General features: G+C 43.0%; 1 protein-coding gene across 1 annotated transcript; it reads left to right on the top strand.

Annotated features, from left to right (window-relative positions):
• The first annotated feature begins 6,526 nt into the window (after positions 1-6,526).
• On the top strand, positions 6,527-11,941 carry mycn (MYCN proto-oncogene, bHLH transcription factor). The gene is made up of 3 exons (XM_006792506.3): positions 6,527-6,672; positions 7,094-7,730; positions 9,888-11,941. The coding sequence occupies exons 2-3, from the start codon at positions 7,115-7,117 to the stop codon at positions 10,682-10,684; spliced, it is 1,413 nt and encodes a 470-aa protein (XP_006792569.1). The 5' UTR covers positions 6,527-6,672; positions 7,094-7,114; the 3' UTR covers positions 10,685-11,941.
• Positions 11,942-12,197: the final 256 nt, after the last annotated feature.

Below are 12,197 nucleotides of genomic sequence, written 5' to 3'. Positions count from 1 at the left end.
TACTTGTGGGATATATTTGTTTATATTTGTATTTGTAGGATGTGCACAAAATGAAAATGAGAGTGGTGAACCTGAGGTATTTTGGGTTGAATTCTGGCAGCAACCTTAACGTTTTTAATAGTAAGAGAAGCAGAAAGCAGGTGTAAACACCGCACTGAGAGTGTTTGTGGTAAACATATTTGAAACAACTACCTGTTTGCATATTCGGGAGATAGCAAACGCTATTACAGTTCAATTGGAGGTGTGATTTTGTCCAACTCATCTGGGAACCGGACGTTTGTCATCTGATGATTCATTCCAGTCTAATCTGCTGGACACTCTTTAAGAAGCTGATGAATTCGCAAAAGAAACAAATAAGAACCTAAATTGTTGTCAGATGATTGTCACTGGTTTTAGGAATGCATTTTTGTATGCATTCCCTCTTTTGCTCTTCACGTGGACTGCTTAATTGCATGCAACCAAAGACTGCTCAGATGTGATTGGTCAACAGTATTTGGAAGAGAAACAAAAACCACAAACAAATCCTGTCATCTTACAAATTTCTGCATATTCATTACATACGGATTATTCTCTACTGGAATTTATTGGGGTGTCTCTAGGAAGCTCACTACTTAGTTTCTAAATGTGTCTGTCCTGACCTGGTGGTCCATGTTTGTCCAGCTCTTTCCTCAAAAACAGGTGCGTGCTACAGCCAAATGTACCCCGATGAGAATGCTCAGAATGAACTAAAACAGTGACACTGCTGTCTAAAAACACAACAACGAGCTGAAAGACACTGCTGAGTCAGGTGGCCATTCTCTCTTTCTAATGAGCAGGCATCGGAGAGTTGCTTATTGTATGGCTTTTCTTATCAGACTAGAGTTTATTTAACAGTCTGTGGTTTTTCTGTGTGCGTGTGACTGATACCCACACCAATATCAGTTAAATAAGGCTTCCTTCCCCTGATTCACAGCTCCACAAACACACCAAAATCCTCCCTTTTTTCCACAAGAGAGCAACAATGGGCCTATAAAGCTGTCAAGGCAAAACTGAATTTACACTCACCACTTTAAACGGCTAAGCCCTGCTCCCAGGCTGTGTCTGGCGAGCTTTTTGTAAATAGGTGCAGTGGGGCCGTGGGCGCGCGTTTTCCCTGTGATAGTGTCCAAGTGATGGAGTGATGGATAAATTTTCCACCTCTCTGTGAAAAGAGCAGATCAGACTCAGTGGATCACATTAGCGTGACCCATGCTGTTAGTTTATCTCATATTGATTTCCAATTGTGCATCGTTGGGAGGCCTGGAGTTTGGTTTACGGTCGCGACTTGATCCATAACTTGCAATGTGATCCATGCCACAACAGCGATGGACAATTACACCCAATGCTGCATCCTATTTTACGCTTTATGGGAACTGTTGAAGACCAGAACTGATCAATTTAATGAATAAATAAACAACTCCCTGATACGGGAGATCTACGATACAGGTAACATCTAGTCCCACTTTCACGATGGGGTTGTTCCTCAGTGCAAACACCTTTTGAAATCTTTTTCTTTAACATCATCAAAAAAAAAAGGTGAAAACCCAAACAAAAAAAAAAGTAAATGCTCATATCACTTTATCTCTGAATAAGCTCCCACACTGTGGCTGGATGCCTGCTCATCATTTGCATGACATCTTTTTATGCATTCCTGAGCTGACACTGGCAAGTAAAGATCCTAACAGTTGATGTGTTTCTGTACTCCCTTGGCAGTAACCTTCGATGAAGCCAACCAAGTAAACCTGTATCTTTTCGCACACTGAGATATGATGACACTATCTGTAGTTACAATGGCTTTGCTTTTGAAACATAGTCATGCAAATTTGCTTTTCTGTTGCAAAATATTTTCTGTGGCTTTCTAGACTTTACATGGAAATGTCTCCCAGGGGGTCAGCGTGCTGTTGTATTCTCTCGCACCTTCAAGGATCTCGGAGCACGACAAAGGAAGCATTAACCTGGGTGGAATAGATTGCAGTAGAAAACCTGAAAATAATATTCAGAAGCATTACTCAAGTGGAAAAAGTGATGTTTACATGCTTCATGAATCATGTGATGTGCCGAGTTTAATTGCACAGGTAGACCTGTAGGCATACTTAAGACACAGTTTGAGGGCAAGATCTAACAAGACACTTCTTCACACAGGCACACGTTTGGCACTCTCAAAATGTAATATCTAAAGGCCAAACTACTTCCTCAGCAAGTTTATTCTTCCCAAAATAGTCCTGATGGGAAAACAAGGACCAAAAATAGACATGGGAAACCAAACATTTTTCCAAGCATATCTGTCATATTGGTTTACATGGCTTTCTAATGGTCGAAAAATGTTTTTGGCGGGGTTTTTCACCGAGGAATGGCAATAGAAATCTCATAGAAATTCCTCAGGGCTTTGTTGCAACTCGCTCCTTCTTTCCCTTACAAAGTTAAGTGTCTTACAAAATCCTGGTGAAGTCATAATTGGCGGCAGCATTAAAAATAAAAGGCTTCCTTTAACCTGAATCATCATCTGCTGCATGTGAACGGTCAGATTCCACTCAGGACTTTTGGAATAGACACGCGTGCTCCTTAACAGAAAATCAACCACGGTGTCCATGCACGACATTTGGCTAGCCTTAAACTGCATGCTAGCTTGACTCTAAAGAGGATTAAAAACTCATAAAGCATAAATTATATATTACACTGTCCTCTTGAACCAGTTCCAAGAAATAAAGAAAAAAAGGGTGGATCAGTAACTTCAAATGAGACTGAAGCGGTTGGATTTCTGTGAAGGTTTCTGTTAAAGGTGCATTGTGTAGGGGGATCGATTGCTATAAGCAATAAGAAAGAGGTTAGTACTTTCCTAGATCAAACCATTGGTAAATGGCTGTGATTGGCTGTTTCACTGCTAGGCATTTGAAAAAGAGCATGCTGCAGCCTTATGTTTCTTTTGTGGACTTAGCTAAGTTGCTTTTTACATCCTGACTTCTGGACACACACACACACTAAAGAGAAATCTGTAAAAAAAAAAAAAAAAAAAAAGCACCAAAGCTCAGAGTTACATCAAGAGCCAAAACCTTTAAATGAGTTTCTGCTATTTGTTAAATACAGTTTTCGCAGGTTGGTCATCAAACTCTGAAGGCATTCAAAAAAATCAGCCTTATTGGAGTTGACTGTTATACTGATATACCCATATCGTCCCCCAGCTGTTCCTCCACCCAATCCATTCTAGTTCTACAGATGTAGCAGGCCCCTTTACTTGAATCCCTACATTTTGCACCTCTTTGTTTCTACAGTAGCCTAAAATGGGCAAACCAAACACTGGCTCTAAAGAGAGTCTCCTGCATTTGTGTGTGTGTTTGTGTATGTGTGCATTTTTAGTGAAATTTCCTTAAAACATGTGTGAGGGGAGCATGAAGCGAAGGGCATTCTGGCTGCAGTCTGTAACCCTAACCACTAGATGCCACTAGATCTCAGACACTGCTTCCTCAGGTGGACCTTAGGGATAAGGTTACCACCTATTTTACCTTGGGGGTGAGGTAAATGTGAAGGTGGTGGGGGAAGGAGTGGGTGTGTAGGCTCTGCTGTTTAGGTGTGGTCTACGGGATGGGGGACTTGCTGGAGCTGAAATCTAATGGTGTGGCTCGAGAACAAATACAGCCTCTTCTTGGAATTGGTTTGTTTTAGCAGAGGATTGCCACTGTGCAACCTGACCTGACACGATTACAGAAAAAGAGACTCAATGCCTTACACAGACTGAGCAGAGCACAGGTTAATTTATGACCTGAAATTGCTGGATTTGTACAAGGATTTTCTGGTGATGACACTGTGAAACGACTGTCTCGACTCTAAATACACCTTAAAGATTTAGATACTTGCAAAAACATGCTGAAACACCCATATGAAACATACAGATTTTCAATATCATCGGGCAGGAGTGATTTAAAACAGAAGCCTAGTTTAAATTAGGACTTAAAGTCAATAAACCACGTGTTTTAATCATACACATCTAACATACATGTATACGATGTTTTAAAGAAGTAAACAAGTTCATTTCCAAAACACTCAAGGAGAACATACAACGTGGACAGCTTATGAATATTTGCAAGTCGTGGTGATGTGATCACGTATACCATATCTTCAAGTCCACTACATCACTGAATGTTTGCTCTGAATGATATGTGACATCAGTAAGAATCAACACACACGTACGCAGCCACCACACGCACACATTCTGATGCGCACAATTCAAATATTAATATCGTATGAATGCTCTCTGACTGCACACAGCCTGTCAAAGCTGTAGAATTTACTCACAACATGCTTGTATTTGTGCTATCCACTGTGGTGACTTATGAATCTTTTATCAAAACTGGCCTAATTGCTTAACCATCCATGTCCCGGTCCAGTGGTGAATGCTGGGAGGGGGCACTGGGCATGCAAATTGTCATAAAAACAAGGAAAGCATTATTCCTCCAGCATTATTCCACCTAGCAAATCTGTCTTTTTGTCTATGTAATTATGGATTCTAGTGAGCTACATATTAAGCAACACGTTAATTTACATTTGACAACTTCAGGGAAAGAGCTGGAGTTGCCTCTTTATCTTATTTAGGCTGGGAATGAGAATAGCTTTCTGGTGTTACTTCAAATAGCAGGTGATAATATTTTAAGAACATCTGGGCAATTTCAATGCAAAGAAATGTGTGTGTGCATCTCTTCATCTCATCTGGTTCAGCAAGTGTTTTAACTCTATGCCAAGACACTTCATAACACCATGAAACCAGCATTACTTTTCTTTGACAGTTTTTTTTTTTTTTGGTCCATAGGAGCAGTAAACAGCTTCCTGTGCTCAACTGATCCACAGTGGACAATAAATAAATAAATAAATACAAAAAAACCCTTTTCCTTCTGTTCTCACTCCCACTCGCTGCCCTGTTTCACAGTACAGGAAGCTGCCGAAGGGTCAAGCTCAACAGTAGTTTGAGAGAAATAAAAAGGATCTAACTGGCAAGAACCATGATTTCATGGCGTTTCTTACTCCAAACCCCCATCTCTCCATGTTCCTGGGAGCTGCAGTCCCAGGAAACTCCCTATTACTCCGTACACCAAACAGCTGCAGATTCTCACTTTTCGCTGGCTTTAGTCCTTTGAACTCAACCTCAACCCCTCACAAAAAAAAAAAAAGTTTGTTGATAAACTAAAATTGACTTTTTCTGTTATGAAATGTCTGGTAGCTCTAAATTTCAAACATCATTTTTTTTTTAATTCATTAAGAAATATATGATTGCAGTCACATTTATGATTAATATCAATTGTTCATAAGAGGAAAAAAAAGATAGAATCTCAAAATATTAAATGCTGTTTTTATCATCTTCCATTGTTTGTCTGAAAATAACTGGAAGCCGTCACTCTTCCTGCCCACAGCTGGCGTTGAACCGGAATCTGCTTTGTAAACGTTTTCTCTGCAAGTCAGTATCAGGACTGTGTGTGTACGCCTGTGCCTGTGCGCATAATTACAGATGCGCCATTCTTCCTAAAGCTGTCATTAAAAAGGGAATGGGAATGACTCCAACTACAACCACTGCTTGGGGTTACGTAACAAGCTCTTCTTGAATTTTGTCTTATCCCGGAGACAGCTGAAATCTCTCCTGCACAGCCGGTTGTCCCTGAAAATGCTCCTCCTTCAAACCCAGGAGAAGTTTGGTATTTTTCCCGACTTGCATTCTGTCTTTAATTTTGGCGGAGAGAAAAAAAAACTCCGATCTGGTGTTTTTATGTCTTTGTCTTGCTCGCTCGCTCGTGTTAGAGCGCGTTTCCACTGCTGTTTTGGGGTGTGTCCGTGTGAGGGCGCAGTGAGCCCTACTTTGTCTTTCATCCTGAGATGCTGGTGGTCCACAGACAAAAGAGAAGATGACATTTAGAGCTCTACAGGACAGCTACAGGGCCAGGAGGGTTTGCTGTGTAGGAAAACATCTCTTAACATAATTTTGAATTACTGACTCGTGTTCGTAACAACTTAAACAAATACATAAACACATGGATTGCATTTATAAAGCTGAGGGTTACCCTGTTCTAAAATACGTTTTATAAAAGAATAATGTATTATGTTGGTTTCTGTTACTTTCATCCCAGAATGTTTCTTCTTTTGTTTTATTTTGTTTTCTCAACTCAAAAACTCAATTAATAATCAATTAATTAATTATAAACAGAGATAAAACAGTTGGGGTAAAGCTCACTAGCACCAGCTTGCACTTTGTCTTGCTTCTGCTTCAGTTTCCTATGACACCCCATTGACCAGATAAGACAGTTTGCCTGATTGTATCAATAATGCATGATGAGAATACTCTCTCATTTACACTTTTCTTTTGCATCCTTTTCCCTTTTTCATCCCCCCCGGCTTTCGTTCTTGCTCACGATGTTTAGGCTGTTTTCTCCATTCACCTTGAAAGAAAGCTCCTGTCTCCCGCGTCCATCAAAACGAAAGCCCGACCCCCGCTTTGAGAGGGAGGAGCTTCCTAGCGCTTTACTGAGTGTATAACACTCTGTGGCCATCCAGAAAGTGTGTCAGAGGACTGTGTTTGCTCCCAAAGTAGATGACTGCTCAGATTCTGGTCTCTGTATTACTGACTGCGAGATACGAGAAATTTTTATTTCGTACATCATCCCAAGCCAGGACAAGGTGAGTGTCTTCACACTTCAGCAGCTTAACGTACAAATGTTATTATTCTCTCCCATTTTAGGCAAAACATAGTGTCTGCTCGATTTCATTGTTGTCATTTGATTGATTTATTTTTTGGTAAGCATGCTTTTTGTTTCTTAATCGTTTTTCTTGGGGGGTCTTTAGTGAATCGTGCGTCAAAAGTCATTTTGCACCGCCTGTGCGTCATGGTCACATTTACGCACATTCTCCTCTGAGATTTTTGTGGTTTTTAAACCCCACAGAAGAGTTAGTGCGGAATTCAGTCAAGCAGAATGGGTCTGTGTGTGGGCTTTGGCTCATGCTCTTTCTACAGTGCCGTTTTCAGGTGTGATAGAGGAGAGAAGGAATGTGACGAGACGCTCTTTCACTGAGGACTAAATCAGCTTTTGTCTCTTCACAGGTTTTTCGATTGTGGGATAGAATGCCGGCGATCATAAGTAAAAACTCCGATTTGGAGTTTGACTCCTTACAACCGTGTTTCTATCCGGATGAGGACTTCTACTTCTGCGGTCCCGACTCTGCGCCACCGGGGGAGGACATCTGGAAGAAATTCGAGTTGCTGCCCACTCCGCCCCTCTCTCCAAGCCGCGCCGCGCTACCGGGAGAGCCGGCAACTGCATCGCTGGAAGCAGACCCCCTTGGCTTCGGGTTAGGGGACCCACTGGACTGGGCATCCGAGCTGCTGCTCCTGCCTGGGGACGATATATGGGGAGCATCCGACGATCTGTTCGGCTCCGCTTTGGATTCTAATCCCAATAGCATCATCATCCAGGACTGTATGTGGAGTGGCTTTTCTGCCAGGGAAAAGCTGGAACGGGTGGTTACGGAGAAACTCGGCAAAGCTATTTCCACGGCGACAGCAGGCAGCAGGAGTGTGTGCGTCAAGGCGCAGGAGGTGGTGAGCCGCAACTCGATGTCAGAGTGTGTGGACCCCACAGTAGTGTTCCCTTTCCCGATCAACAAGAAAAACAGCACCAGGGACTCATCTGGGACCATTATAACATCCACGGTGCACGGGAGCGCGCCTAGCGACTCCGGTAAGGATTTGAAGACGTTATTATTATTATTATTATTATTATTATTATTATTATTATTACTAGTAGTAGTAGTAGTTGGTTGTGTTGGTTGTTGTTGTTGCTGTTGTTTTTGTTGTAAGCCCCTACCCTAACAAATCGGAGTGAGTGCAGATTGTTCATATGACTGGTCTAGAATCGGATTACCTCGTTAGATATAACACACACACACACGCACGCACACGCACGATCGCGCAGTGGAGTAGTGACACAGTGAACGAGGTTTATGTAATCAACAAGGTCTCCATCCGGCAGATGGCGGTAAAATGGGGAATTCTGTGACTTACTGAACTCAGCTGGCATCTGAGCCAAACAAAAAGACATCACACATACACACACACACACACACACACACACACACACACACACACACACAGTCAGACCAGGTTGTGGGAGGAGATGAAAAGGTGTTTAATAATGCGATGAGCTGATAAAGTGTCAGGTTCACGGTACCGTGAACGCTTTCATTACGCATGAATTGAGGGACAATTTGCGCACAGTGGGTGACAAACTGACACTTACTCCACAGTCTGAGACAGACAGTCTGAGCCAACTGCCGCCCGAGATGAGGGGATATCTAAAATTAATACTCAGAAAGAGAAAACAAGAAATAATGTCTCAAACGGAAATACGGGATTTGTGTCAGGATCATAATGTTAGATGTGTTTAGATTGGGTAATGAATGTTATGTGTACTTAAAAACTAAGACTTCCATCACCGGTCTTTTATAAGTTCCCTAAACAAACACCAGCCCTTATCAGCGTGTTTTCGTTGTGGAACTGTAGTACAAAGCCCCCCAGCTTGGCACAGAGGATAGACTCAGCCAACCTTGCCAAACACCTCCTCTACAGCGAATAAAAGAGGACGGAGGAGAGCTTCTTTTAGGCGTGTGTGTGCGTGTGTGTGTGTGGGAGGGAGGGGGTGACAGCTTTGAACAAGCGCTCCATCTCGACAGCTGTCTCCCTGGCGCCCCTCCAGGTCTGGAGCTTAAAGGGTGGTGATCCGATCGCCTGCCGCCCCACCGTCCAGCGCACACTGCCGCCCGCCACTGCGCTTCTGGCGTTTGAAGCGACCCATTCTTCGTTGTGCAGCACGCCTTGTGCACTTTTACATTAAGGGGAAACTGACCCTAAAAGATAAACTGTGAGGACCCCCATTTAAAAAACAAACAAACAAAAAACAGAAGCTGTTCGCAGGAAAAGCAGGGTCAGGCACTGCTCCTCTTCATTTTCCTGTTTACAAACTGAAACTAATATCCGCTGAGACATGAATTGACTTTCTTCTCTTTATATTCATTCCACCTCAATTAAAGAGTTGTTCCATTCTGAATTTCAAACAACAAGAGCTAAATCCCAGCCACACATGTGGCAAAATCAGGGACACCCCCTCATCCAGCCAGCTGTGCCCAGCTTTGTTGTGATGACAGGAATAAACTCTGTGTGTGTGTGTGCGGCATGTGTGTTCAGACATTCTGGTGCAGTAGTGTCTGAAGTGGGTTACCATAAGCTGTAAAATGCCACACTCCTCAGATGCTCCTGAGCTGATAATGGGAGCCATTATAACAAAGGCATTTTAATGGGGCCTCACGCTCTGCTTCTGGTCGGTCACTTCTTGTCACCTCCAAAAGCACCCGTGGATGATAAGGGTCACCTGCTCAGCTCAACATTAGCACATGTATTAAGATCAAGAGCTCAGGTGGAAATGAGATTTTTAACTTCAGAGGTCAGAGTTAAACCTAAGTTCTTAATGCGTCTGATTCTACTGGCACACTTTCAGCGTGAGTGGAGGTGTGCCGTTAGACTGAAAGCACCAGACTAAAGCTGTCTCATCTCCAGAGAAGATTAAGAAAGTTTTGAATAAGGGAGGGAGAATGAAAGGCAGAAATCCAGCCTGTCTGCTCAGCGCTGACACTGAACGTGTCAATTCCTGCAGAATAGATTAGTTACCAAATGACTGACACTAAGCATTAAGAGGTTTCTGCTTGTGCAAACAGTATTGAGCAACATTCTTTCTCTTACACCTTGATCTCGCTCACATGTATACCTGCCACTTGCTGGCACACACAGATGGAATAGTGCTGTGTCAGAGCAATTAATCACTCACGTTGTTTTCTTTTCTCAGAAGAGGAAGACGAAGATGAAGAAGAGGAAGATGAAGAAGAAGAAGAAGAGGAAGACGAAGAAGAAGAAGAGGAGGAGGAAGAAGACGAAGAAGAAGAAGAGGAGGAGATTGATGTAGTCACAGTAGAGAAGAGGCGCTCTACAATCACCAAGGCATCACCCATGGCGTCAGGCACTGTCACCATCTCTGTACACCCCAAAAGTCAAGATGCAAAAGGAATTGTCTCAGGGTCCGGTTCCGGTGTGGTGAGTCGATTCGTCAGCCGAGCTCCTCAGGAGCTCATCTTGAAGAGAAGTTCAGTCCACCAGCAGCAACATAACTACGCAGCCCCCTCACCCTATGCTTCAGACGATGACCCAACCCCGCCTCCAAAGAAGCAAAAGATGTCTGATGCCCCGCGCCTTCCTTCCAGAACCATCTCTTCATCCTCCTCATCTTCCTCCTCATCCTGCAGTTCAGTCACCAGCACATCAGGGGTGCGCAGCAAGCGCAGCTCCAGCGGGGACAGCAGCCCGAGAGGCAGCTCCGACTCAGAGGACAGCGAGCGCCGACGCAACCACAACATTCTGGAGCGCCAGCGCCGCAACGACCTGCGATCCAGCTTCCTGACGCTGCGCGACCACGTGCCGGAGCTGGCGCACAACGAGAAGGCGGCGAAGGTGCTCATCCTTAAGAAGGCCACCGAATATGTGAACTCGCTAGAGACGGAAGAGATGAGGCTCCAGCAGGAGAAAGAAAGGCTCCAGGTCCGGAGACAACAGCTGATGCGCAGGCTGGAGCACGCAAGGACTCGCTAACAGACAACTGCTACAACACAAACACTCACAATATACCCTGGACGACCCCCCCCACCCCCACCCCTCTGCATCAACTCAAGTCTGATACACAAGAAGATGCACACAGAGGCCTCCATATCTGTTGCACACGTGCACACACCAACACAACATCTCAGAGGATGTTTATGCTCAGATGTCAACACACACCTTGGAGGGGCGGGGTGCCGGGGGCGGGGGGATGCTCGGACTTTCACTGCCGCCACTTTTTTTGCACATTTGTTGACGTTAAGAATGTTTAGGGTTTACTTTTTTTCAATCCAGTCACATTAAAGAAAGATTAAAAATGCACACACACACACACACACACGAAAAACAAAAAAGCATGAGGAAGGAGAGAGGACACACTTTTTTTGGTCTTCCCTTCTTCTGTTTTTGAAAAAATATAATTTCTATTTGTACTTTTTTTGTACTCACTGTGACACCAGCCTGGAATCTAGTTATTCCCACAGGGACGGGTGTTGGAGGGCACTTTGCTTGGAGAGTTCATGTACAAGAAGAAGTGCACACTTACTTTGCCTTCACCACTGCAAAACTGAAAAGACTGATGACTGAGGCGTCACATAAACAATGCCACTACAGGTCCTCTTTCCCTCACTCTTCTCACACTGGTGCTCAAACCAAGTCAGTGGATGTATAACTGCGCACCTTGCTAGCCGACACTTTTGTATATAACAATAGTGTACAGACAAAATACACTCAGATCTGCCTTGTTTTGTAATACAGTTTGTCCTTGTTCTTTTTTTATATATATATACATGTCAGAAAGCTGCCAACATTTAGACTGGAAGTTTATATACCTTTAAAAGTACTGTAAGGCCTCAATTTTGAGAGTCATGAAACTTTGTAATATAACAATATATTGTTTTTTTTCTCTTCCCTTTCTTTGTATTGTATTATATTACTAATTCAACACACCTTTTATGCTTTTAGTGTGAACCTGATACATACTAAATTTGATACTTATATTTTCGTATGAAAATGAGTTCCTGGTAGATATCACTTTATCTCGTCATTTTTTCTTCTATCTCAAATAATTCTTTTGTACAGAAAATGTGTTCTATCCTCATGTACCTGACCTTTTTTTTTCTTTCTTCCTTTATTTTTGTTTATATTTGCTATCGGGTGCATAGAACTGGGTAAACAGATATAAGATGTTTGTTTTTTTTGTGTTTTTTTTTTTTTCAATTTAAAATGTACATTTAGTGCTGCAACTCATAGCACTTTGAAATACCTCATTTTGAAAAATAAATAGATATCATAAAATCTTCATCTTTGCCTTTGTGGATTTTTTTTTAAACCCCGTCACCCTTTCATATCTGCCTCAATCTGTTTACTTCCCTGTTTGCCTCCACATTTCTGTATTTGTTGTGCTGCTCTCAAAGACTCATCCTGACAAAGGAAGCGAGTGTCTTCTGAATGCTCTCTGTCTCCGCACCCTGCAGCTACCTCCCCCTGCATAGCCTCTCACACCCAC

This window comes from Neolamprologus brichardi, chromosome 15 (genome assembly GCF_056152115.1).
Source record: "Neolamprologus brichardi isolate AB-2024 chromosome 15, ASM5615211v1, whole genome shotgun sequence".
NCBI lineage: Eukaryota > Metazoa > Chordata > Actinopteri > Cichliformes > Cichlidae > Neolamprologus > Neolamprologus brichardi.
Note: the sequence above shows the minus strand (reverse complement) of the source record. Positions and strands in the feature narration are given on the sequence as shown.